Source organism: Ornithorhynchus anatinus, chromosome X2 (assembly GCF_004115215.2).
Source record: "Ornithorhynchus anatinus isolate Pmale09 chromosome X2, mOrnAna1.pri.v4, whole genome shotgun sequence".
In the NCBI taxonomy this organism is placed as follows: domain Eukaryota; kingdom Metazoa; phylum Chordata; class Mammalia; order Monotremata; family Ornithorhynchidae; genus Ornithorhynchus; species Ornithorhynchus anatinus.
The window spans coordinates 4,665,627-4,692,221 of NC_041750.1; the positions used below are offsets into that span (position 1 = coordinate 4,665,627).

The following is a 26,595-nucleotide window of genomic DNA, read 5'->3' on the forward strand; positions in this document are numbered from 1 at the left end:
GAATAATTTTGGGATAATCAGGCCAACTGCCCGGGAACCTGAGATTTCCTGGGGAATTGTTCTCTTCATGATAGGTAGCCCACCTGCAGTGTTAGGCTAGTCCCTGGACTTCTAGGTTTGGGATAGTCTCATTAGCTTTGGGTGTTCCTTATGCCATGCACTGGGGCAGAAGGGTTTACCTCCCAGGAGCCTCTGTAGTTTTTGGACCCACCTCCCCTCTCTCATTCATTGAACACCAGGAAGGGGGAGGCCTTAAATACCATGACCACAGAAATGGTTCTACCATTTGTAAGCACTGATTTCATTTTGAGGGTGGTAGGGGAAAAAGCAAACAGGGATTTTAGAGGGGGGAAATGAAGCCTGGAAGGTTCATGCTTCAGAAAGCCAACAGACCAGAAAGCCACCATTTTGGTTTCTTCAAGTCCCAACTGGAAATTCTTGGATCTTGTCAGAGACCTGGGATGAGCAACATGTTTTGGTTTCCTCATCTTTAAAATGGATTTAATGCCTGTTCTCCCCCAATGTAGACTGTGAACCACATGTTGGACAGAGACTGTGCCCAACCTGACTAACTTACATCCACTCCAGTGCTTAGTACAGTGTTCGAAACATAGTAAGTGCTTAATATAATAATAATAATGATGATGATAATAAAGTGGGGGGGGGGGGAGTCCAGCTCAAAAATCTGTGGGGAGAATTAATTTCATTGTCCCAGTAGAGTTGGCCACCTACCCTAACATAGTTTTCTTTTGGGTTACAAGCCTGTTGGCTGGCAATAAAAATGGCGGCTTTGTTTAACATGATTTTTATCCACTGGAGCCCAAAACAGCCATGGGGAACTCATGGCCTTTGTGTCTCTAAATAACTGCCAAGAGATATCTAACTTTAGCTACTGCTGATCTCAGTTAAATTTTCATGATGGAAGGTTTTGATGACCTTTAACTTTATCCTTAGCCAATCACTGCCTGGCTCATAAAGTGCAAACTATCACTTCTGTGAAAGTGAGCATTTCTATTACTACTTCCCCAGGCAGAAAAATCATTTGTTGTGTTTTTCCTTCCAAGATTATTTTTGGTAATGGAGATAAGGCTTTCTTAGACTCAAGGCAAAACCCTCCAAAAAGGCGAAAAAAAAGAATAGGGAATGATTGTCCAAATATGTTGATTTTAGTTTGGATGAAACCCAGAAGGCAGAGCTAGACAAAACAGATTGAGACATCTTTCTAATATTTGTCATTAAAATGACAGGTAAGCTCTGTAAAATATTTATACCAAAACTGAAACACTAGTTATGGGGACATCAAAATCAAAAGAACAGATGAAATGACATTACTGGATTCAACTAATGGTTCATCCAATCAACTAATAAATCAATCAGTTGATCTCCAACAGTGACATTTGAAGATGCTTGGAGGAAGAGCGTGATAGTAATCGCCTTGCATTGTTCAGCACAGTAAGCCCTCAATAAATTCCGTTGTTTGATCTATCCCTATTTTAGGACTAATCTTCTAACATCCTTAGTTGTTCCCTTTAAGAAGAATTATGGAGCTATTGCTCCTTAACTTATTCCTGAATGCTTTTTGGATGGAAATGTTTTAAAATTGTATCAAATCACACTCCTGTTAAGTGCTTAGTATAGTGCTCTGCACAAGGTAAGTGCTCAATAAATACTATTGATTGAATAAAATAAAAAACCCCAAGATATTGGGTAACAGCTCACTCATATGTTTTTCTCACTCTGATGTAAGAAGCATTAAAAGAACTGACAACAAGAGTAAACTGAGGAATTTCTTAACCGACTGCTTAGTACAGTGCTCTGCACATAGTAAGCGCTCAATAAATACCACTGACTGATTGACTGATGCTGGGATGAATCCAACAGATAGTGAACAGCTCATCATACACGGATTTACCATGGAAACCTTCTTCTTTAAGTAATTTACTCTTCTGCTTTTGAGGGCAGTAGAGGAGAGAGGCAGGAGAGCGGGGAGACGTAGCTAGTGAGATCAATGAACCGAAATTGAGATGGAAGGCCAAAATAACCGAAACCACATTGGCTTAGAAATCTCCAAAGGAGATTAGCTTCCGTGGAGTGGCCTGTGAAACTAGCCATATAAAACCTCTCCCACTGGGCAGTGAGTTATAACTCCAGGATTAGAAGCGAGATTCCTTGATAATACTCAGGAGATCTGGGGCTTTACCCTGCTGCAGAAAGCTCTTCTAAAATACCATCCAGTTGATTTCTGAAATACTCCCAGGTCCTCTGGGTTGGGGAGGACACATATTAGTCAGAAGTGGAGGGCAAAGGGTTGATCATTTTTGAGTGCAGGGACTCCAATGAAACTCTATCCTTTATTGGATTCCAAACCAATTAACTTCATAGCGTGGAAGATCGTGGTTGACAGTGGGCTAGATTTTTTTTTTCTTTTCTAAAGGAACCAGAGGGTTGGAGGGAAGGGGCTCTACCAGCTAGAGGGGGTTGGGTGGGGGAAGGTTTGAGAGGAATGGGTGAGGACAAACCTTAAGTCCGATGGGCCCCTGAAGACCTGGCTGACCGGGTGTTCCGTTGTCTCCCTGAGGAAAAAGACTCATCAGTATCAGTCCAGGGACCGAAGGAGTTTTCACCCACTTTTATCAGCCCATTTGCCAATGTGATGCGGTTATCTTATAATGTAGGGTGGGCATCCTGAAACCCAGCCCCGATGGTTCCATGATGCTAATCCACCTTGCTGGGCAGAGTTCCTCCTGTCTGGCGGCTACTCCAAACAGGATTGTTTTAGTGGTGGCTTTACAAAGGGATTATTCCCTTTCTCAATAATAATAACAATTATGGTAATTGTTAAGCACTTACCATGTGCCAGACACTGTTCTAAGCTCTGGGGTAGATACAAGCAAATTGAGTTGGACAGAATCCCTGTCCCAACGGGGCTCACAGTTGTAATCTCCATTTTTCTCAACTCTCCTAAGGTTCCATTTTGGCATTGCTAGTGAAGAGGGGTAAGGGAGGGGGCAGGGTGAGATGGAGTTCTGCTTCCTCTGAGCTGGGCTGCCCCCCAACCAGAAACCACCCATTGACCCCCAACTTTCCTCAAGGTGGAAGCCTGGGACCACCCCTCACCCCTCATCCTGCCTCCAGTGAGGAAGAAAGATCCAGCTAGCCAGGCTGCCTGGAATTTTCTGGGTCGGGGGGATTAGCAGGTAGGTGGGAGAAAAGCCTTCAAGAATTCTCTCTCAGGCCCTTCTAGGGTGGGAATAGGGTCCAGCTCCTTTTCCCCCAACCTCCTGGAGATCAACCAATGGCCTTGTGGTGTCGGAAGAATGTGCTTTAATTCCCTAACAGCACTCTAACCAAAACACATAGCGAAGACATGTGTAATGGTCAAACTGAGTGTAATCCCCATTCCTGCAGAATTTACTGTATATATTTTTATACTTGGTTGCTTCCCCTACCTGTAATTTATCTTCATGTCTCTTTCCTCAACTAGATTGTAAACTCTTCAAGGGCAGGGATTAGGTCTACTTACTCTTCTGTACTCTTCCAAGTGCTTAGTTTCACTTACGGTAAGTGCTCCATAAATACCACTGATGGATTGAATCAATCAAGAGAAACAGTGTGGCCTAGTGGAAAGGACCCACGCCTAGGAGTCGGAGGACCTGGCTTCGCAACTTGGCTGCTGGAGGACCTTGGGCAGCAGCACTTCGCTGCTTTGTGTCTCAATTCCCACAACATCACTATCATCGTCACCATCAATGGTATTTATTGAGTGGTTACAATGTACAGATCACTGTTCTGAGCGCTTTGGGAGAGTACAATGCAACAGAGTTGGCAGACACGTTCCCTGCCCACAATGAGCTTACAGTCTAGAGGGGGTGACAGGCATTAATATAAAGAATTCATAATGTATAACTTATAGATAACTGTCAGAAGGGGATTCAATTCCCATTCTCCATCCCCCTTACACCCTGGAAGGGACATGATGTGTGGCCAATCTATCTTTTACCTACCACAGTCCTTGGCTCCTAGTACGGGCTTAACAAATACCATAATTACTTCTATTATTATTAGGAAGATCAGGAGGCTCTGGCCTCTAAACAGCAGGGCCAAGCCTCGCTTTCTGATTTGGCCTTTACTGGGGGCTCTTCCTCATGGCCAGTGCGAGTTCTCATCCAGGAGGAGAGAAGAGAGGGCCATGGTACCCCCTCTTCATCATGGAGCCAGAAGGCAGTGCCAGGTTGTGCCAGGGGAGTGGCTGTTTCCGCCATACTCACGGCAGTACCAAAGCACAACACCTTCAGTGGTGAAGAGAGGATATAATGGTCACTGGTCTGAGGAGAAGGATTTCTCCCCGAACCAGAAAGAAGCTGACAAAACTCCAGAGTGAGGCAGAGGGAGGACAAAATGGCTTTTACCCTCCATTGGGCAGTGAGGAGAATTGTGAGAATTTAGAAATTCAGTTGATAGGTCTCCCTGTCTTGTCATTTTCCCCACCTTCTGGAAAGTTTCTTACCTTTGTTCCTGTAACACCAGGTTCACCCTTAAAAAAGGACAGAAAGGAAGGGAGGTTAAAGAAAAAGCAGAAATCACAGCCTTGTGTTACACCATTTCAGCTCTCCTTATGTTTCTGTCATCATACCCCTCTCCCTGATTTATACTCTTAGATTGTGTGCCCCAGAGGGCCTGGGACTGTGTCTAAATCCCACCCGTGTATTCCTTCACAGTGCTTAGTACAGTGCTCTCCCACAGTAAGTGCTCAATAAATACTACTACTATTACTACCACCATCACCACTTCACCTTAATAATTTGGTTAAAGAACCTTACGCATATTAGTTGGAAGATGCAGGATCCATCTTGCATGAGCATGAGGTGCTTAATATACCTAACAGTGATGATCTCGCCCTAGGTCTCATAACAGAGCAGAAACTAGGGGTCATGGACTTTTCAGTTCAGGTAATGAAGACTGCAGAATGGGGAGGGCAGATTTACTCTTTCATGATTCCTAAAATTGGATAAAAGCTGTAAAGATTGTTGGCTGTCTGTAAGACTATAACCCTGTCATAGTAAGCTTACTATAGGCAGGACACCTGTTAATTCTGTCATATTGTACTCTACCAAGTGCTTAATATAGTGCTCAGTAGTAAGTGCTCAATAAGTAAGATTGATCCTGGTTGAGATCTAAAGGAAGCCTAGAGGACAGAGTGTGGGAATGGCAATTAGGAGATTCTGTTCTAGTCTCAGCTCTGTAGTGTGACTTTGGACAAGTCACTGAACTTTTCTGAGCCTCAGTCTCCTCATCTGTAAAATGGGGATAAAATATATATTCTCCCAGTCTCAGTCTCCTGCTTCTTAGATGTACTACCCCAAAGCTTGGCACCTAGTTAGCACTTAATAAAAAACCACACACACACACACACACACACACACACACACACACACACAGAGAGATCAGAACTCTGCCATTTGTCAAATGCTGGAAATGTGTTTCCAACTCATCAAGTAGTTTTTTTGAAAACATCATCAAACTAGTCATTTCATTGTCTGTCAACTTTGTTATATTGTCCTCCCTCAAGTGCTTAGTACAGTGCTCTGCACACAGCAAGCGCTCAATAGATATGACTGATTGATAGATTTATCTAGGAGGGGAATTTTCCTCACTGCTACAACTTCCAAATAACAGAAACTCCAGAAATGCTGGGAAGTCTGGTTTAGAAGAAGAGTCTGATTGTGGGAAAATCAATTCAAACCTTCTTTTCCAACTAAAAGACATTTTTAAATCAGGCAATTAGTTCCATTCAACTGAAGTCCAAAATCAGACTACATCTTGAGAAAACAAAAGAAAAAAATATTTTTGTGAGCCTGTCCCTGAAGAGGTGTTTGAGAAACTCTTGACCTGTTAAAATGAGATTAATAAACTAATTAGTATTACCGTTAGCCCTGGAGGTCCTCTCAGCCCCTGATGGAATAGAAAAGGACATTATGGTGGAATATAAGCATAATGAGAAAATTCGCTTTCAATTTTCTACAAAGAAATGCTTGTAGAGGAAACAACTCTGACTTCATTGTCTGTCCTTATTATGGTTCCTCTCGGACATTTGGAAAAAACTGAAGCTGAAAACTAAATCAATGTCCCTAAAAGGGATAACTTGATTAAATGAAGGGAAACAGGAGTCTTCAATTGCTGCCAGTCAATGCCTGAAAACCATGTCTTGCTTTTTAGTGCAACACATCTTTTTTTTTTTTTAAAATAAATAGAATTTTAAGTTCTTTGGTAATATTACAGGAATCGTTATAAATTCAAGTTAATAATAATATAATTCCATTATTTTATAATTATAAGAATGTACCTACTTACTCTTTGGAGGCTTATCGAAGCAAATCATTCATTTATTTATTGAATGCTTACACAGTGTACTGTATTAAGTGCCTAAGAGAGTACAGTAGAGTTTTTCTTAATTAGTATTTGTTAAGCATTTACTACATGCCAGGCACTCAACTAAATGCTGGGGTAGATACAAGCTAATCAGATTGGACCCAGTCCCTGTCCCACATAGGGCTCAGAGTCTTAATCCCCATTTAACAGAAGAGGTAACTAAGGCAGACAGAAGTTAAATGGCTCTGCCACTTATCTGCTGTGTGACCTTGGGAAAGTCACTTAACATCTCTGTGCCTCAGTTCCCTCATCTGTAAAATGGGGATAAGACTGTTAGCCCTATGTGGGACATGGACAGTGTCCAACCTAATTACCTCATATAATAGTAGCATTTGTTAAGTGCTTAATATGTGCCAGGCACTGTACTAAGTGCTGGGGTGGATACAAGGAAATCGATTATCTACCCCAGTGCTTAGAAGAGTGCTTGGCACATAGTAAGCATTTAAATACCATCATTAATTAATTAAGTTCTACTGATTGATTGATTTTTCAACCAGAGAGGCTGGAGCATTTGCACACCAGGAAAAATCTGGAAGGGTGACACAGCAAGCGTTCCGGGCATTGCTGAGATTATGTCCGTCCATCAGATAACATTTTCAAACTGTGGAGACTGTCTCTAAGGTGTGAGGCCAGAATAGCACAGCATCTTTCATCAGGATGATCAGTCCAGAGGAGAGCTTGTTCTGAGGACAGAGGCAGAATCAAAGCCAGCCAACTTCTGGTGGAAGAGAAACAAACCACCACCATCTGGGTTTGGGTGAAACGATCCTGCTTTGTCAGGCAAAGCAGAATTCATCCAATTTGTTGAGGCAGGGATTCTGTCTACTAACCACTGGACTCTCTCAAGTGCTTAGTACAGTGCTCTGCCTGAAGCAAGCACTCAATAAATACCATTGATTGCTTGATTAATCTCCCAAGTTCTTAGTACAGTGCTCAGCCTGGAGTAAGTGCTCAATAAATACCATCTCCATATTCATGAAATGCCTCAGAGGTACTCACCATCATTCCATCTTGTCCAGCCTCTCCCTGTAAACCCTGTGGAAACATTAAGATTTGCTAATCATGTTACAACCAAATGACACGTGACCATCAGTTTCTGCCCTCATTTCAACAGAGTTAGGAAAGGGAGATGGAACAGATTCTTTTCCATTTTAGGCAATAATAATCTCTACATTCTCAGAAATGACAAGTAGGTCAGTAGACAAATTTTGGAGATCTTGAAGCACTTTCAAGATCCAAAAAGGACATTGTTCTTGGAATCAAATATCAATACGCTTAATTTGAGTTGACTTTCAAAGTGGCTATGTGATGGTATCCAGGATCAGCTATGAACGTAATGAGCAAGCTAGTTGATAAATAGTCGAGATGAGATTTAGTCCCCGGAATCTAACTCTAAAAAGAAGGATCAGCTTTTCTAGAATGTGTGCTTTTACTTTACTTTCTGGTTAGATTGTCACAGCAGGATTGGGGAATGTTCTTGCATTGGTGAAAGAGTAGGGGCCGGGGGATCTGAGTTCTAATCCTGGCTCTGCCACTGGCCTGCTGTGTGACCTTGGGCAAGTCACTTAACCTCTCCTGGCCTCAGTTTCCTCATTGCAAAATAGGAATAAGATTTCTGCTTTCCCTATTTAGACTGAGCCCCATCTGGGACAGGGACTGTAACCAAATAATAATAATGATGTTTGCTAAGTGCTTACTATGTGCTAACCACTAAAGTTATTATATCGAACAAAGTTCCTGTTCCACAAGGGGACTGGACTGATTGTCTTGTATTTGGCCCAGCATTTAGCACAGTGGTTGGCACACAGTAAGCGCTTAATAAATACCATTTTTATTATGCAGGTTCCATCATGGGAGTCTGTTAGTTTTTATGGTTTTTTTAAGCGCTTACTATGTCCCAGGCACTGTTCTAAGCTTTGGGGTAGATACAAGACAATCAAGTTGGATATGGGCCCTGTCCCATATGGGGCTCACAATCTTAATCCCCATTTTACCGATGAGGTAACAGGCACCGAGAAATGAAGTGACTTGCTCAAGGTCCCACGCCGGACAAATGGTGGAGCTGGGATTAGAACCCTGGTCCTTTGACCCCCAGGCCTGTGCTCTATCTACTAGGCTATGCTCCTTCTTCTCCCAGGGTGGATCAGAGGGGGTTTTTCCTGGCTCCCCCTTAGGGAGAGATCTGTGAGTTGGGTCTCCTGAGGGATTGTGCTGTCAGTTCATCCTTTCCCTCTGGATTTCACAAGCCCTCGGGTTGGTACAAAGCAGCTAGTCTGCTGGTGATGAAGAGTTTGGTGGCCCTAGGATTGCTGTGGCAATGCCTGGGCACTCTGCTGCTTATAAGTCAAGTCCAACGTATACCTTCTACTACTGGGGGGCAACAGTGGCAGAGAAGACTGGGTGCCAATTTTCTGGAACTTCTGGAATTTTCCTGGGGTGCCTTCCCATGGGAGAGCCCTCTTAACCGAAGCTCCTCAAAAGAGAGAGGAGGAGGAGGGCCTGGGGAAGAAGGGCACAGTGCCCAGCTTTAAATTCCAATGCTCAAATCTGTTTCTCGTACCGCAGGGCCCTGGGGTCCCCTGGGACCATCTTTTCCCGTATCTCCGGGGGGTCCCCTGGCACCGGGAGGTCCTGGAGGGCCGGGTGGGCCGGTGGCTCCGTCGTGGCCTTGATCTCCCTGGAAGAGGTTTAGGTTCAATATTACTACAAAGTATGAAAAAGGCAGGTAAGTGCAAATGGCAACACTCAATGCAAAACACACTGACTGCCATTTAAATTGCTTTTGCTCTGTACTCTGTGTGTGTGTGGTTGGGGGGGAGGCAGGGCTCACCCCTCAGACGGTCCTGTAGGGGCGGAGTGCACCGAACTACTTTAAGACTGGGGGATTAATTCTCTTTCCCACATGGGGAAATAAATCCTAAGAGCCTGGATAAAGAGATTAGAAAGAGGAGCCTCATTTAGGTGGATTGGGGCTTCAGTATTATTTCTGAAAGGGGAATTTGGGGATTTCTGGCCTTTATGTAAAGCGTGGGGGGTGGGGGGCGGTGCCCAAAGCCAGACAAGACAGAAAGTGGGCAAGGATAGGGTGAAGAGCCTCTACTGCATAGAGTAATTATGGGATGTGAACTACAGGGAACATTTTGGAGGGAACAGGCAGTTTTTGCTGGAGGAAGGAGAGAAGATAATGTGCTCCAGACTGTGAAAAATCAAGGGGTACTGACTGAGGGGAAGGGCTGGGGTGGGATGAGGGGCTGAAGAAAATGTTTTTAAAAATCTATCATGGTATTCTTAAAATAGAACTGGTTTTCGGATTTAGGGATCCTTGCCCAAAAAGGTTATGAGCTACCAGTTCACGGTATAGTCTTAGAGACCTCTGAAATAACTTGATTTACAGGTCTTTAAGCTGAAAAAAGCTCACCTCTGACCCTCTCCTCCATCTCATCTCCCTGCCTGGCCTGAACGGTATGGGGACACAGACTCGGATGAGCGAGGTGAAAAGGGGGAATTTTTGAATAGACATGGAAGGTTTTTTTGCTGATGTGCTGGGGCAGCACAATTAGGAGAAAACTTGCATTCGACAGTAACTGTGAACCAGGGAAATGCAAAGTTGCATGCTAACCTAGCACCATGATTCTCCTGGGTGTGACAACTGTAAGATGTGGTAGGAAACTGTATTTACATTTGTTATAGTAGAGTTACAGTAAAAAGCAAAAACACACTCAACTTGCACCATACTTTCGCCAAAGAGAAAAAGTGGACTTCGGCTTAGTAACTTCCTAGAAAAAAAATACCAAAATCCCCAGCCCTCTTATCCTTTCACATTTCAAAAACGAACGGATTAGTTTTACACCCATTTATTTAAAAATGAAAGGAGAAAAAGTGGAATGATTATCCTGGTTCAAAAGCAGGAGAAGGTGTAACACAAAAACAAATTCCAGCATGTCCCCCTTTTTATTGACTGACCTGGTTAACAACGATAAAACAATTTCTGGAATGGAAGTTAATTATTCTAACATGCGGAGTCAATATTGTAAAGCTCATGAAAGAGCTGGATCGTAAATCTCTAACCTCCATCTGGAGGGGATATCACTCTGAAGGAGGCAGCATTGGGTGTGATTAAAATCGTGCCCCTTCTAGTTTTTTTCTTTCTACCTAATGCCATATACTTTGCAATTATTCTGATTTTCTTCATATGGTGCAAGGTGGTAAAATTCCAAGTTTACCATGCAGCACTCATGGCTTGATGAAGCCACACATTTAGTACTTTTAGAAAAAGGAAAATAAATCAGAAGGCAGAACAGCAAATAAGGAGAAGGACATCCATCACGCTGAGGCTTCTACCTTGAGGATTCGGCGACTGAAAATATGTTGATCGTTAGTAAGAAATCCGTGACTGAGGCGTGGAAAGATCATCTAGCAGGGGATCGGATATGGAGTTGGGAAGATCAAGAAGTCAGATATTACAGGGGAACCAGGGGTGAAGTCATAAAACCATTTTACAAGGCAAAGTCCCTTGTCGGGAGTGTGAAGTAGAAAATTAGTTGCAGTAGAAAATTAGCTGAGAAGAGCATTAGTGATAGCGACCAGGTTGAATAACTCTAACTCTTCAACAGGAAATTTGTTGGCATTGTAACAATCAGTCGGTAGTGTGGTCTAGTAGAAGGAGCCTGAGAGTCAGAGGATCTGGGTTCTAATCCCAGCTCTGCCCCCTGCTTACTGTATGACCTTGGGCCTTGGTTTTTTTATCTGCCAAAAAATGGGGTTAAATACCTGTTCTCTCTTTCCATTATTATTGTTGTTATTATTATTATTTTTTTTAAGCCTTTACTATGTGTCAAGTACTACTCTAAGCACTGGGGTAGATACAAGTTAATCAAGTCAGACACAGTACCTGTCCCTCATGGGGCTCACAGTCTAAGTAGGGAGAACAGATATGAATCCCCATTTTCAGATGAGGAAACTGAGGGTCAGAAAAGTTAAGTAACTTGCCCAAGGTCCCACAGCAGGCAAATGACAGAGCCCGGTTTTAGAACCCAGGCCCTCTGTCTCCCAGGCCCTGGGCTCTTTTCACTAGACCACACTGCTCCTCTTAGACTGCGAGCCTTATGTGTAAGAAAATTAGCAGGCAAAGTTGGAAGGGGGTGAGCAGATACAGTGCTTTAAAACCGACGGTAAGGAGTTTCTGTTTGATGTAAAGGTGGATGGGCTACCCCTAGAAGAGTCGGGGGACGTGGACTGAACATAATGTAGAAAAATGATCCAGATAGCTTATAATTAGAATCTTTTCTTCCAAGTCAGACTAGTGAAAAGACACTCTCTTGTGCTTGTGTTGGTTGTAAGCTCCTTGAGAGGCAGGGTTCATGTCTTCCAACTCTATTTGTAATAATAATAAATAATAATAATTGTGGTATTTGTTAAGTGCGTAGTATATGTCAATGACTGTACTGAGCACTGGGTAGATACAAGATAATCAGGTCAGAAACAGTCCTTGTCACATATTCCGCCTATTTTGGTCTGCTAATGGCAATTTACTCACTGTACCTCGATGCCATCTATCTTGCCAATGCCCCTTCCCAAGTCCTCCCTCTGGCCTGGAACTGCCTCCCCTCTAAATGTGACAGACCGTCACTTCACGTTCAAAGCCTTATTAAAATCATATCTCCAAGAGGCCTTCCCTGACTAAGTCCTCATTTCAACTACTCCCTCTCCCTTCTTTCAGTCATTCATTCATTCATTCAACTGTATTTATTAACCGCTTACTGTGTGCAGAGCAGTGTACTAAGCACTTGGGAAAGTACACTACAGCACTAAAGAATGACAATTCCTGCCCACAATGAACTTATGGTCTCCGGGGGCTGAGGGGCCAGGAGTGGGAAGGGGTAGGGGGAGACAGACATCAATATAAATAAATTACAGATATAAACATATGTGCTGTGGGGCAGGGAGGGGGGAAGAGAAAAGGGAGAAAATCAAGGTGATGCAGAAGGGACTGGGAGATGAGGAAAACCGGGGCTTAGTCTGGGGAGCCTCTTGGAGGAGATGTGCCTTCAATAAGGCTTTGAAGGCGGGAAGAGTCACTGTCTGGCGGATTTGAGGAGGGAGGGCATTCGAAGCCAGAGGTAGTGTATTGTCTTTGCACTTGGATCTGTCCCCTTTAAATACTTGATATTCACCCCACCCTCAGCCCCACGGCACTTACGTACATGTCCATAATTTATTTATTTATATTAATATCTGTCACCCCTTCAAGACTGTAAACTCACGGAGGGCAGGGAACATGTCTACCAGTTCTGTTATGCTGTGCTCTCCCAAGCACTTACCACGCAGTAAGCAGTCAATAAATACTATTGATTGATTGATTGATAAGCTGTAAGAAGGCTTCTACGGAGCATAAAAATAAACCTGTTTGTTCCAAAGCTCAAAGGAAAACAAACACGTCCCCTGTCTTCCGGGAACCAATTAACATATCAGAAAGCACAAATCAAGCAGCAGGAGCTGGCTTTGACCAAGAATACATAAAACACAAATTTGGTTTTCTCTTTGACTTCTCATTTCTCATTTCACTGTTTAAGCATTGTCTCTTCTGGGATGTGTATGTACAGGCATGGAAAGAGGAATCTGTCTGCCTCTGCGCCATGAGAAAAAATGAAAGCTCTTTAATAAAATCCCATGATCTTCCTAAGATTCCAGAGGTAATTCTGCAGAATAATATCCAGATGCAATAATATGAGCAAATGCATTCTTGCACTCAATGCTCTTCATCCTCCAAACGAGAAGCAGTGTGGTCTAATGGTTAGAGCCCGGGCCTGAGAGTCAGAAGGACCTGGGTTCTAATCCCGGCTCTGCCACTCGTCTGCTGGGTGACCTTGGAAAAGTCACTTAAATTCTTTGGGCCTCAGTTACCTCATCTGTAAAATGGAGACTGTGAACTGGGTCTAACCTGGCTAGCTTGTACCTATCCCAGCACTTAGTACAGTGCCTGGCTCATAGTAAATCTTTCACAAATACCATTAAAAAAACAAAACCAAACAAAAAGTTGGATTGCTCTAGGTGGGCTCTGAAGTCAGTAGTGATTCAGTATATTCTCAATAACTACCACTACCACTGCCAGCACCACTAGGACACTAGAAATCCAACATCTGGATTGAAGTGGATTCTAATTAGCACCATCTTGTCAGGAGCCTGTTTCTTCAGGGAGACCTCTATGTTCATCAATAGGAGATTTGTCAGATTGTCTACCAACACTGTTTTATTATACTCTCCCAGGCACTTATTATAATGCTCTGCTACAAATTGATTGATTGGCTAATTAATTGATTACAGCTGAGGAAACTGCAAACCGGAGAAGCCAAGTGACTTGTGCAAGGTCACACAGCAGGCCAGGGGCAGAGGCTGGGACTGAAACCTGGGTCTCTTGCCTACCGGGTCTCACGCTCTTTCCAATGGGTCACACTGCCTCCCCATGGAATTTGTGAAACCTATCAAGGATTTTGTTCTAAATTGAAATGATTTGAACAGTGATCCCAAGGGCCTTGCTGTTTCATCCCTTCTCTGGTCTTGGAGACAGATGGCTTTGTGAGGGCACAGGCCCTTCATCTGTTTCTAGGTCGGGTCAGAGAGTTTCATCATTCAGAGGGCCTGGAGTGCCTGGCAAAATTATCTGCTATCCCCACATTTCACCATATGCTGGTGCCTGGTGTCTGGAAGGCATTTTGCAAATTACCAGGGCTGTTTAGAAGTCAGCGGAGCATAACAAATTTTCCTTCTTACAAGCGGCCTGAACTGTTTAAAAACCAATATTAGATTAATGCCCCTCTATCGAATCCTGATCATCAGAGCCCTCTTTGTTTTTGGGTGGAAATAGAGCCCCATTGCCTTAAAAAAAACACCCCAAAACAAAAACAAACAAAAAAACGGCTCAGGAATTGGCCCCTCAGTGTTTTGTTCATCTAAAGACAAATTAGGTCTTCTAAGGATCCTATCACATTTACTAAGGGGGAAATTGGAACCAGTGTGTGAGTCTGCATAAATGTAAAAACTGAGGATGTGCTTATCAGGAGCTATAGTGGGATAAATGTTCCTTTTTTCCTGGGGATGTGGAGTTTAGATACTGCATAAATGTGGATGAATGATAATATCTGTTAAGCATCTATTATGTGTCTATGTGAATGAATGTGTCCAAAACATTTTCCCACCCAAACCCTGTCCTCCCATCATTTTCTCATCATTGTAGACACCACCATCTTCCCTTTCTCACAAGCCCATACCATTGTCATCATCCTCTAGACTGTAAGCTCATTTCGGGCAGGGAATGTGTCTGTTTATTGTTGTCTGGTACTCTCCCAAGTGCTTAGTACAGTGCCCTGCACACAGTAAGTGCTCAATAAATATGACTGAATGATGAAAGAATGAATCCTTAACCAATCTCTCTTATTCAATCCACACAGAAGGGAGAGGGAGTAGGATAAATGAGAGCTTAGTCATGGAAGGCCTCTTGGAGAAGATGTAATTTGAATACAGTTTTGAAGGTGGGGAGAGTGGTGGTTTGTCAACTATGAAGGTGGAGAGAGTTCCAGGCCAGAGCAAGGATGTGGGTGAGGGGCTGGCGGTGAGGTAAATGAGATCGAGGTTCAGTGAGAAGGTTGGCGTTGGAGGACTGAAGCATGTGGGTAGGGTTGTAATAGGAAATCAGCAAGGTAAGTTAGGAGAAGGAGAACTGTTTTAGTGTTTTAAAGCCGATGGTAAGGGGTTTCTGTATGATGTGGAGGTGGATGGGCAAAAATGCTTGCTCAAAGTGAGATTTTTATGCCAAGACAGCGTAAGAAAGTACGAGAACCTCCCAGGGGATCCATAAATCTTGAGCTAACTGTTGGACTAAGTCATCACGGCTGCGAGGCAGCATGGTAGAGAGAAGCAGCATGGCCTACTGGATTGAGCGAGGGTCTGGGAATCAGAAGGACCTGGCTTCTAATCCCAGCTCCACCACCTGTCTGCTGTGTGATCTTGGGCAAGTCACTTACTTTTTCTGTCCCTCATCTATAAAATGGGGATTAAGACTGAAAGCCCATGTAGGATATGGACTTCGTCCACCCTCTTTAGCTTGTATCTACCCCAGTGTTTAGTTACAGTGCCTGGCATGTAGTAAGAACTTTACAAATATCATTTAAAAAAAAGGTGGAATACCCTTTACCAGCATTTCCGTTATACTTGTAGTTTGCAATATGATGATAAAGACTAAGCCCTGAAAGAAGCAAAGAGTTTATCTCAATTGTTCTTGTCACGTTTCCTGCCCTTTGTTTTCTTCCTTTTCCAGACCGCTCTAGCTTAGCAGAGAACTGGGATTCTGCAACTGAGGAATGAATTTCCCCAGGCAGAATGGGAATAGATACCCAATGCAAGAATATGACACAAAAACTCCATCGCACAGCCCAAACATGAGCCACCACTCCCTTGTTGCAATTTAATCAGTGACAACTACTACAAAAGAGAGAAAGATTACAAACAAAATGAAAGGATATAAATCTGAACTGACTACTCTAACTGTGAAATCACTTTACACGATACATAAATTTACATGGCAAATGGTAGCCTCATCTAAGCAAAGGCAAATATTTTAGATTACTTTCTGGAATTCCTACATGACTTCCATTTAATGACAAACATGTGTTCAGTGAAAATTACTCTGCATTTGCTCTGAGGGAAAAAATCATTCAGAAATTTAAAAATGAAATTAAGGATTCTACTGCCAGTCACATTATTTATTAATCTCTTTTGGCAGATATTGCAGTCGGTAGCTAATACTGCATGAGACAAAAACAGTTGTATGTTTTCCTCATTTTCCATAAAGCAAGCATATGTTTTAGAAATGTCGGTAAGTTACCATTCTAGCGCTTACCCGTGGACCAAAATCTCCTTGTTCTCCCTGTGGACCGAGAAAGAATTCAAGATAAGCAGCTAGCAGTCAGCTATTATAACTCTGATATATAGGTTGGATTGTCAAGTCCATAAAAAGGTCTCTCTAGAAAAGACAAGGATGCCCTATTGACACATCCCACTCGACCGGGACTGGATCACCTCACTTGGTAAGGCTTTCGAGTTAAAATTTGAATAATAATAATAACAGTATTTGTTAAGGGCTTACCATGTATGCCAAGCACTGTTCTAAGTGCTGGGGTAGATACAGGGTAATTAGTTTGGACACAGTCCCTGACCCACATGAGGCTCACAGTCTTAATCCTCATTTTACAGATGAGGGAACAGAGGCACAGAGAAGTAAAGTGACTTGCCCAAGGTCACAGTGCAGATATGTTGCAGAACTGGGATTAGAACTCATGTCCTCTGACTCCCAGGCCCATACTCTTTCCACTAGGCCACACTGTTCCAACATGTTCTTGGGGCAAAATGGGCAAAGCTGGCATTTCATTCCTTATTTATAATGCAAAAAATGAGTCAAGACACTTCCAAATGGCTGCATTTTAGCCAATAATGAAACAACAATTGCACAAAATTTGACAGCAGCCTGATTGGCAATAGGGACTGTATTACATCAAGAATTGAAGGTCATTTGTTGGAAAAATCCGAATAATGATGGTTATTTATTAAGTAATTACTATGCACCCAAGCACTGCCCTAAGGTGTTGGGGAAGATACAAGGTAATCAGATTAGATCCCTGTAGACTGTCAGCTCATGGTGGGCAGGGAATGCGCATACCAACTCTGCTACCTTGTTATATTGTACTTGCCCAAGCACTTAATAGAGTGCTCTGTACACAATAGGAGCTCAATAAATACCTCCGATTGAGCTATAGTCCTTGACCACGTGGGAGTCACAGATGAAGAACAAATATTCTGTCCCCATTTTACAGATGAAGGAGCTGAGGGACAGAGAGGCTAAGTGGCTTGTCCAGAGTCACCCAGCTGCCTCTTCCTAAACTGGCTAAACCAAAAACATGAGGCCTTTTTCAGATCTAATTTCTGTGATTTATAACCTGCAGTCAGACTATGAATGAAATGTGCATTAAGCTAATGCCAAATGTCATTGGGCCCTATAATTCTAAGAACTCTGAAGTTCAAAGTAAAAATCATCTGCATCCATTTTCCTGGGTTTCCTTTTGAAGGAGCACCAAGGCCTAGTGGAAAGAGCATGGACCTGGGAGCCAGAGAGCCTGAGTTCCAATCTCAGCTTTGCCCATTGCCTGCTGGATGACTTTGGGCAAGCCACTTCTCTTCCCTGCACCTCAGTTTCTTCATCTGTAAAATGGGGATTCAATACCTGTTCACCCTCTCTCTTAGACAGTGATCTCCATGTGGGACAGGGACTCTATCTAACCTGATGATCTTGTATGTTCTGTTGCCCTTAGTTCGGTTGGGCACGTAGTAAGTGCTTAAGAAATACCTCAATTATTATTATTATTATTGTTATTATTAGGCATTTCATTAAAATTATGACACAAGGGAGTGCTCTGCATTTGATGATGAAATGTAATGCTGAACAGAGGAGAAGACCGTGAATTCAGCATCTATCCGAATGAAGAATTTAAATGCAACTCTTGGAAGTGATATTTTATGCACCCATTATTTTCTATTGGAATCACTGAAAAATATTTTCCTGCTCAAATGTCTTACCTTTTCTCCTTTCGGCCCTGGCAGCCCCTAGAGGAAAAAAAAACAAGAATAAGAAAGCAGCCCCCCATTTTTTGAAACCACTTTTAAGTGGAGCCACTTTTCAGGGAGGATATTCTGAGTCCGTTTCATGTCGATTTAAGTTCAGGGGGTAGACCCTGAATCCTTAGAGGTGTGCACAAATCCAAGGATATGGTACAGCAGATTTAATCAGTCAATCAAATTTAGGAGAAAGCTAGTTACCTAAACCTCAGTCAAAAAAGCAGTCACTCAACCTATGGGATAACGAGAATCAATCAATCTGTAGTATTTATTGCGTGCTTACTCTGTGCAAAGCACTGCACTAGAAGAGATTGATAGAATTAGGAGATCCAATCCTGGCCCTAGAGGAGCTTACAATCTAAAGGAGAAAAAAAGGCTTACAATCTAAAGGAGAAAAAACCATCTTCTCTTTTAGATGGTTGATGTGAGAAAGCTCTTATCTGAGAGCACTGAATTTGTCCGGATGACCTGAACTTTGATATGTCGGACTAGCCTTGGTGCCAAATAGTTTGGATAATCATGTTTCTTGTGTAATTACATTAAAAATAAGAGCACTCTGAGCCTTGGAGGAAACTAAAAGGTCTTCACACATTCAAGGACATGGCTTGCATGGCATTCTCTGAAAATCAGCTGCCTTTTGAAGGTTCTCTGTGTCGATTATGTGAAAGCCTGCCATGAGATATTACCGAAGTCACCTGTTTCCGCTAACCAAGAGGGCACCCGCGAAGAAAAGAGAAAAATGTGAATTTTTTCAATTAGAAGCATACGTGCTATTAACTCAGAGCAGACTCTTCCCAGAGAGAAACAGTAAATTATCTCTAAAAGCATAGACACAGTGGGTATCAATATAAGTGTGCAATTCACAATTAAACATCTGGTTGCATTAAACAAGAATGGGCAGTTTTTTCTCTGGCCTAATATTAAAAGTTCACATCCCTCAAAGAAGCTCTCTTGGTTTTAAGCATAACAGGGGAGGATGAGCATTGAGGAACAACTCCAGAAGAAGCTTTGAGGTAGTTTAGGGTTTTTTTATGGTTTTGTCAAGGTCATGCAGCAGGCCAGGGGCAGAGCTGGGGCTAGAACTTGGGCCTTCTGACTCCCAGTGCCATGTTCTTCCTTTGCCTTGAAAAGCAGCAGCATAGTGAAAGGAGCATGAGGTTGGGAGTCAGAGGACCTGGATTCTAATCTTGCCTCTGCCAGTTGCTTGTTTTGTTGCTGTGCCAAGCACCACACTAAGCGCTGGGGTAGATGCAAGCTAGTCAGGCTAACCCTGTCTCAAATAGGGCTCACCGTCTAAATAGGAGGGAGAACAGGTATTTAGTCCCCATTTTACAGATGAGGAAATGGAGACCCAGAGAAGTGAAGTAACTTGTGCAAGGTAACACAGAAGACAGAGCTGGGATTAGAAACCAGGTCCTCGTACTCTGGGTCTCGTGCTCTTTCCTTTAGGCCATGCTGCTTCCCCAATATATGCAAGGGAGAGGACTGAGAAGGCAAGTTGGAGAACATCTTTTTGGAAATCCATGCATTTAATGGTCTCATTAGGTAATGACAATCAACTAATATGCTAATACTTAGACTGTGTGCCCATGTGGGACAGAGATTGACTGACTGGATTAACTTGTATCTGCCTCAGTGCTTAGAACAATACTTGAAGCATAGTAAGCACTTAACAAATATCATAAATAAAATAAAATAACTATCCATATACACCAATCCTTAGCATGGATATGTACCAATTTTTAAGAGTTTACACGTAACCATCTGTATTTCTCCTGCTAGCACCAATTACGTTCAGCTTTCTTCCTATTTTCCCCCCTTAGATTGTAATGGGTTGTTGGGTACGGGTCAGGTAACTTTGTTGTATTCTCCCAAACTCTAGGTAGAGTGCTTTGCATGTAGTAAGCACTCAATCTGACACATAGTAAGCACTTAACAAATGCCATAATTATTATTAATAAGATAATTAAGTGATGGATTTGTGGCTCGGTAGGGAGGGTAAAGAAATTCTGAGGCCTTAAAATAGGACTGATAATCAAGGTGTCTTGGGGTATTAGTAATCACAAACTTGTGAGGTGGATTTGGGGAAAGCCCCAAAATGGCTCTAGTCTCTTAAGGCCAAAATATCCCTTAGGAAAGATACCACGAGAATGAATCAAGCAATGTAAAGAAAGTGGCCCAAGAAACACCATAAACCTATACAAGTTGATACTTTTTTTTCATAACTTACAGGTTTGCCATCCAATCCAAGAGGTCCCTGGGGGAAAAAACACACAAAGTTCCAATATTACCTTTTTTAAAAAAAAATTCACAGACATCTTCAAACAGAATGTTCTATGTCAAATGTTGTTTTTCTGTATTTCATTTTTATTTTTATTTTTTTGGGGGGTATTCCTTAATGGTTCAGGTTTGCAAGGTTAGAAGAGCACATAAAGGATGCCAAGCGACACAAAACATGGGAAACAAAGAGAGTGGAAAAGAAAAGGAAACAAGGTGGAGAATTTGGTGAGACAACCACCCTCTGGACTGTAAGCTCATGTGGGACTGTAAGTTGTCTGTTTATTATAGTTATATTGTACTCACCCAAGTGCTCAGTACAGTGCTCTGCACACACTAAGTGCTCAATAAATGCCACTGAATGAATGAATGAACTCCAGGCATCATTTGGTATTTTACTTTCCTAAGCATTTAGTACAGTGCTCTGCCCACAGTAAGTACTCAATAAATACCACTTATTTATTGATTGATTTACAAGGTGCCGATGGAGCTGCTTGATTCTGCCTTGTCATTTTCATCGATCACAACTTTCCCTGGGAATCAATCAATCAATCAATCAATCAATGCTATTTATTGAGCCCTTACTATGTGCTGTGCACCATACTAAATGCTTGGGAAAGAACAGCATTTATGGGAGCTACACTAAATGACCTTTAAAAACTGGCTTCCCTTGAGGCATAATAATAATAATTGTGTCAAGCACTGGAGTGGATACAGATGAATCAGGTCAGACACAGTCCCTGTCCCAGATAGAGAACCCAGTCTTAGAAGGGGGAAAAAGCAGTTAATCCCCATTTTACAGTTGAGGTAACTGAGGCCCAAAGAAATTAAGTGACTTTCCAAGGTCACCCAGCAGACAAGTGGCAGAGCCAGGATTAGAACTCAGGTCCTCTGACTCCCAGGTCCATGCTCTTTCCTCTGAAGGGGCAAGGAGAGGGGCACCTTTGGTAGTGCCTCTCTCACTGTGTAGACCTCTCAATGCCAGCCTGGGCAGGGATCACGTTTACCAACTATCTTTTGTCGTACTTTTCCACCTACTTAGTACGGCCCTCTGGACCCAGAGCTCAATAAACAACATTGATTGATTTACCTCCCACTCTGGTGGAGGTGGAAGGGAGGGAAGGCGGCGGCGATGGGTTTATAGAAGACGGGACAAAGAAGTGACTGTTCCCACACCAGCTCAGCCATCAGATCCACCGTGAGCTCCAAAGAGAGGGCGAGCATGAAGTGGCGTGGCCTTCTTTGGTACACTTCGGACAGGGAATGTGCCTGCTGATTCTGTAGTACTGTACTCTCCCAAGCGCTTAGTTCAGTGCTCTGCACATGGTAAGTGCTTAATCAATACCGTGTATTTACTGATGGCTCAATTAATACCACTGACTGATTGATTGATGGCTCTTCTACTATGCTTCCGCCAAAAGCCAAACAAGTCAATTTCCACTTTCCCTTTCATCCGCCCCAAGCTTTCCCACTGTCTGGAATGACTTTCCCCCCATACATCTGCCGACTTGTCCCTTCCTTTTATCTTTCTGGGCCCTTCTTGAATCCCACCAGCAACACAAAGCCTCCCTGACTAAGTAAAACAATGTGTGGCTCTGAAGCCTGCTCCAAAATACCCTCCAGGCCAAGCCACCCACAAACCAGAACAAATGTCCCTGAGAGATAAACGGGTGAGGATGTGTTTGCCTTTGGTGAAGCATCCGTTCCACGAAAGGGGGCTTCTTTTGAAGGAGCCTCTAAGAAACATCATTAATGATAATCTAGCCACCATGCCAACCCTTCAAGAGTTTGGTTTGCCTGTTGTGGAATCTTAGTTGTGATGCTTCTTATTCTTATTTAGAAATTTGGAAGAAGAGGATTTTGCCATTCAACTTTTATTTTATTTTTTCTGTGGGGTGGGGCGGTATTTATTAGATGCCTTCTATCTGGTAAACCCATGTGCTGCCTCTGGCCTGGACTGCCCTCCCTCCTCATATTTGAAGAACAATTACTCTCCCTGGCTTCAAAGCCTTAATGAAGGCCCATCTCCTCCAAGAGGGCTTCTTTGACTAAGCCCTCCTTTTCTCTTCTGCCACTCCCTTCTGTGTCACCCTGACTTGTTCCCATAATTCATCCTCCCTCCCAGCCCCACAGCACTTATGTACATATCTGAAATTTATTTATTTCTATTAATGTCTGTCTTCCCTTCGAAACTGTAAGCTTGTTGTGGGAAGGGAATGTGTCTGTTTATTTTGTATTGTACTCTCCCAAGTGCTTAGCAGAGTGCTATTTTCCAGGTGAGGGAACTGAGGCCCAGAGAAGTGAAGTGACTTGCCCAAGGTCACCCAGCAGAAAAGTGGCAGAGCAGGGATTAGAACCCAGGTCCTTCTGATTCCCAGCCCCTTGTTCTATGCACTAAGCCACGATGCATTTACCAAACTAAGTAGCTGGCCCATTGGATTGGAGCGTGCCCAAGTGCCGTCTCCCAGACCCGATTTCATGCTTGGGCCAAGTTCATTTTTGTGAAGCAAGATGGCAAAAATACAAGGGATTCCACCACTGGATGTGAAATTAACTAACTCAAGGGAGCGGCTCAAAATAACCACATCAATCCCTGTCCCACATGGGGCTCACAGTTTCAGTCCTCATTTTACAGATGAGGTAACTGAGGGCCAGAGAAGCAAAGTGACTTGCCCCAGGTTGCACAGCAGGCAAGTGGCAGAGCCCAGATTAGAACCCATGGCCTTCTGACTCCCAGGCCCATGCTCTATCCACTTCACCATGCTGCTTCTCTACTACCCCATGCTGCTTCTCAAGACTTCTAGACCCAGTTCTCTACACTAGGCCATTTCTAATTTCCCTAACTTGTTCTCTACACTAGGTCATTTCTAATTGCCCCAACTTTACTCTTTAAGTTTTATATGGCTGTTGGAATGAGTTTATTACCACCAAATCTCTTCAACTGGCAGCAATTTATAAAATCCCCCTCTGCAGGCACTTATTGTTTATCAGCTTCTAGCCAAATTCGTATTTATGTTCTGCATAAATATCACTTATGTTTCTAATTGAGTTAATTTATGGTTCTTAGTATTCACAATAATAGAAGAGGTAACAGCACTAAAAGTGATTTTGAAAAATATTAACGAGCTGACAATGCTTCACATTATTTAGATGATTCAGTAAGACCCCTAAGAGGGAACGACCCTCAATTTCTCAGCTTCAGAAAAAAAAAAGACTTAATGAAGATGGTATCTTCTAAACCATCAGGAGTGTGCAGTTATAAACATGGCCCTTAGAAAAGCCGAACATCAGATTTCATAGGAAAAAAATCATTTCCAATTCCCTGAGAAACCCAAGATCCAGATTTGTGTGTGGTTTAATTTGATGCATAACAGGCTTTCAGAGCAAAGCAAGAGAAATTTCAAGTATAAATATTTACCCAACAGAAGATGCCTCCCGGGCCAGGCAGATAGCTGCTTTTCAAATATATTAAGCGAAAGACCTTGACTTTGCTTCATAATGACCCAGGATTCTTATCACAGATGGGGGCCCTCAAAGGTCCCAGCACCCAACTTGTATTTTCTGAAGCCAAATGATCCTTCTTATCTGCTTATTTCAGCTTCTCAGGGCTCTAAATCTTAACCACCCTTCATCTCCCTCTTCCACACACAAATATATGTATAAATACTTATATTTATTTATGTCCATTCTCTGCCCTTGGGTGAATACACACATATATATATGTGTGTGTACTGAATTGAAGATATTTTATTTATTCTGATACTACTGCTTGTAAATAGTTCTATGCCTTTCTTCTCCATTAAAATGTAAGGTTCTTGGGGGTGGAGAATATGTTTTGTGTGGTTTGGTGGTGTTTCTCCAGAGCTTGCTACAGTGTATTGTAGGCGCTCAATAAATACCCCCACTATTACTACTATTATTACTATTACTACTACTACAACTTCTTGAGTTTGCCCTCGGTGCAATGCACTGTGTACAAAGTGCTTAAGGAATACAAAACAGTGAAAAGTTTTCTGCCCATAAGGAGTTCACACGCTATTAGGAGAGTTAGACCTGAAATGTTACTACTACTACTACTACTACTAATTATGCTTTTTGTTAAGTGCTTAGTATATGCCTAACATTGCCCTAAGTGCTAAGGTAGATACAAGGTAATAGAGTTGGACACAGTCCCTGTCCCACATGCGACATCACAGTCTTAATCCCCATTTTCCAGACGAGGTAACCGAGGCCCAGAGAAGTGAAGTGACTTGCACAAGGTCACACAGCAGACACGTGGTAGAGCCGGGATTAGAACCCACGTCCTCTGCTTCCCAGGTCTGAGATCTGTCAGCTGAGAACACGGGCCCTTCCTGGCTCTGGGAATTTCTGATACTTCCTCGTGGAGCTCCAGAGGTGGTCTGAGGGCTCAGGGTCTGCGTGACTTTTGCTTGATGGAAGACATGGACACACAGAAGGCACTGACCGACCAGCAACCTGCCGTCTCCCGAGGATCCGGACAGCTGTTGACAAGACTGAATTTTGTTTTAAATACATTGCTCCAGCCACAGCCATCGATGATGTTCAAGGACACCATCTGGGGGAAAAGCATCTGAATGGCAGATGTGCCCCGGGGCTGCCATCTTGAATCTCTTCCAGAAAGGCAGGGACCCTTACATCTTCTTCATCTGCTCGGACACACTCCTCAGCTGGGAAAATCCCAAGATGGATCCTGGGAGGGGATTGATGGCTTGATGAGCAGCAGCGTGGCTTAATGGATAGAACCTGGACCTGGGAGTCAGAAGGCGATGGGTTGGAATCCCAGGTCTGCCACTTGTCTGCTATGTGACTATGGGCAAGTCACTCCACTTTTCTGTGCTTCAGTTAACTCATCTGTCAAATGGGGACTAAGTCTGTGAGCCCTATGTGGGATTGTGTCCAACCTGATTTGCTTGTATCTACCCCAGCACTTAACACAGTGCCTGGCATGTAGTCAGCACTTAAATCCCACCAAACCTTGATCTGCGATATCGCAAAGCCTTTTAAGCTACCAACTTTGAAGCAGGTGGTCCATTCAGAGAAATGACATACTGGAGTCCATGGGAATATTGGCAGGGTTCTCTTCTGGGGCTCCATTACTGGGCAAAGTTTCCCTGGTGCTGGGCAGGAATCCTCTGAATCCACATGGCTGGCTTCTTGGGTGAATGATGATCAATCATTAAAGGTATGTATTAAGTGCTTACTCTGTGCAGAGGACTATACTGAGAGACTGGGAGAGTACAATACAACAGAATTAGCAGACAAGTTCCCTGCCCCTAACAAACTTATAATCTAGAGCTAATAGTAATAATAAACATGGTATTAGTGAAGCACTCACTATGTGCTCAGCACTATTCTAAATGCTGGAGTAGACACCAGATTAATCAGGTCAGACAAAGGCCCTCTCCCACAAGGGCTAGCAATCTAAAACACTGGCATGCAATTTTGGTTTGGGCATCCTGCGGAAAAATGAATATGCCATTGCAAAGTTTCATAGCTTTCAAAAGTCAAGCAGAGCTAAATGATCTGGGTTCTGGTTCTGGACAACAAGTAGAATCCCTTCCCCCTTCAAACCGCTGAAAACAGTAACAGCTGGTCAATCGAAATTAGGGAAATTCTGTCTAATGGGAAGCAAACCCTAGGGCCAGCCAGTGTTGTTGTCTGTGTTCAGTCATGACAAATTCTATTAGCAAAGCAAAAACCAGAACTCTTGGTGGCTCCCAATGGAGACAAGAAAAGAAAAATAAACCGACCCAAATAGGAGGATGGAAGACCCCTGCCTCCCCCACATGAGTAATCTGAATTCATTTCCTCTCCAGGACTGGCTGCAGGTTTTAGGGAAAGTTAATACACCCAGTTGTGTTCTTAAGGGACCAGCCTAATGATTAGATTTTTGTGCCTAAATACCTCAAAACTTCCCTCTGAGTTCCCGGAAAATGGGCTTTCTGATGATAAAGAGATGCGGTGTGGCCTAGTGGAAAGAATCTGGGCCTAGGAGTCAGAGGATCTGGGATCTAATTCTGGCTCTGCCTCTTGCCTGCTGTGTGACCTGGGGCTAGTCATCACTTCTCTGTGACTCCTCACAACTGACAAACTAACTCTCTTCCCCTCTTCAAAGCCCTATTGAAAGCTCACCTCCTCCAGGAGGCTTTCCCAGACTGAGCACTCCCTTTCCCTTTGCTCCTCCCTCCCCCCCTATTGCCCCTA

The 26,595-nt window shown here is 43.1% G+C and overlaps 1 protein-coding gene across 3 annotated transcripts in view; it reads right to left on the minus strand.

Moving 5' to 3' along the window:
• The window catches only part of COL23A1 (collagen type XXIII alpha 1 chain), a 236,615-nt gene that overhangs the window by 25,477 nt on the left and 184,543 nt on the right, over positions 1-26,595 (minus strand). For 2 of the 3 annotated variants that reach the window (XM_029052708.2, XM_029052706.2), the window contains 8 exons: positions 20,324-20,350; positions 18,055-18,081; positions 16,325-16,351; positions 8,990-9,106; positions 7,429-7,464; positions 5,926-5,952; positions 4,508-4,534; positions 2,520-2,573 (listed from right to left, as the gene is read on the minus strand). In XM_029052708.2, the coding sequence (XP_028908541.1) occupies positions 2,520-2,573; positions 4,508-4,534; positions 5,926-5,952; positions 7,429-7,464; positions 8,990-9,106; positions 16,325-16,351; positions 18,055-18,081; positions 20,324-20,350 (342 nt within the window). The remainder of the gene's footprint in view (positions 1-2,519; positions 2,574-4,507; positions 4,535-5,925; positions 5,953-7,428; positions 7,465-8,989; positions 9,107-16,324; positions 16,352-18,054; positions 18,082-20,323; positions 20,351-26,595) is intronic. The other variant, XM_029052707.2, reaches the window with a different exon arrangement.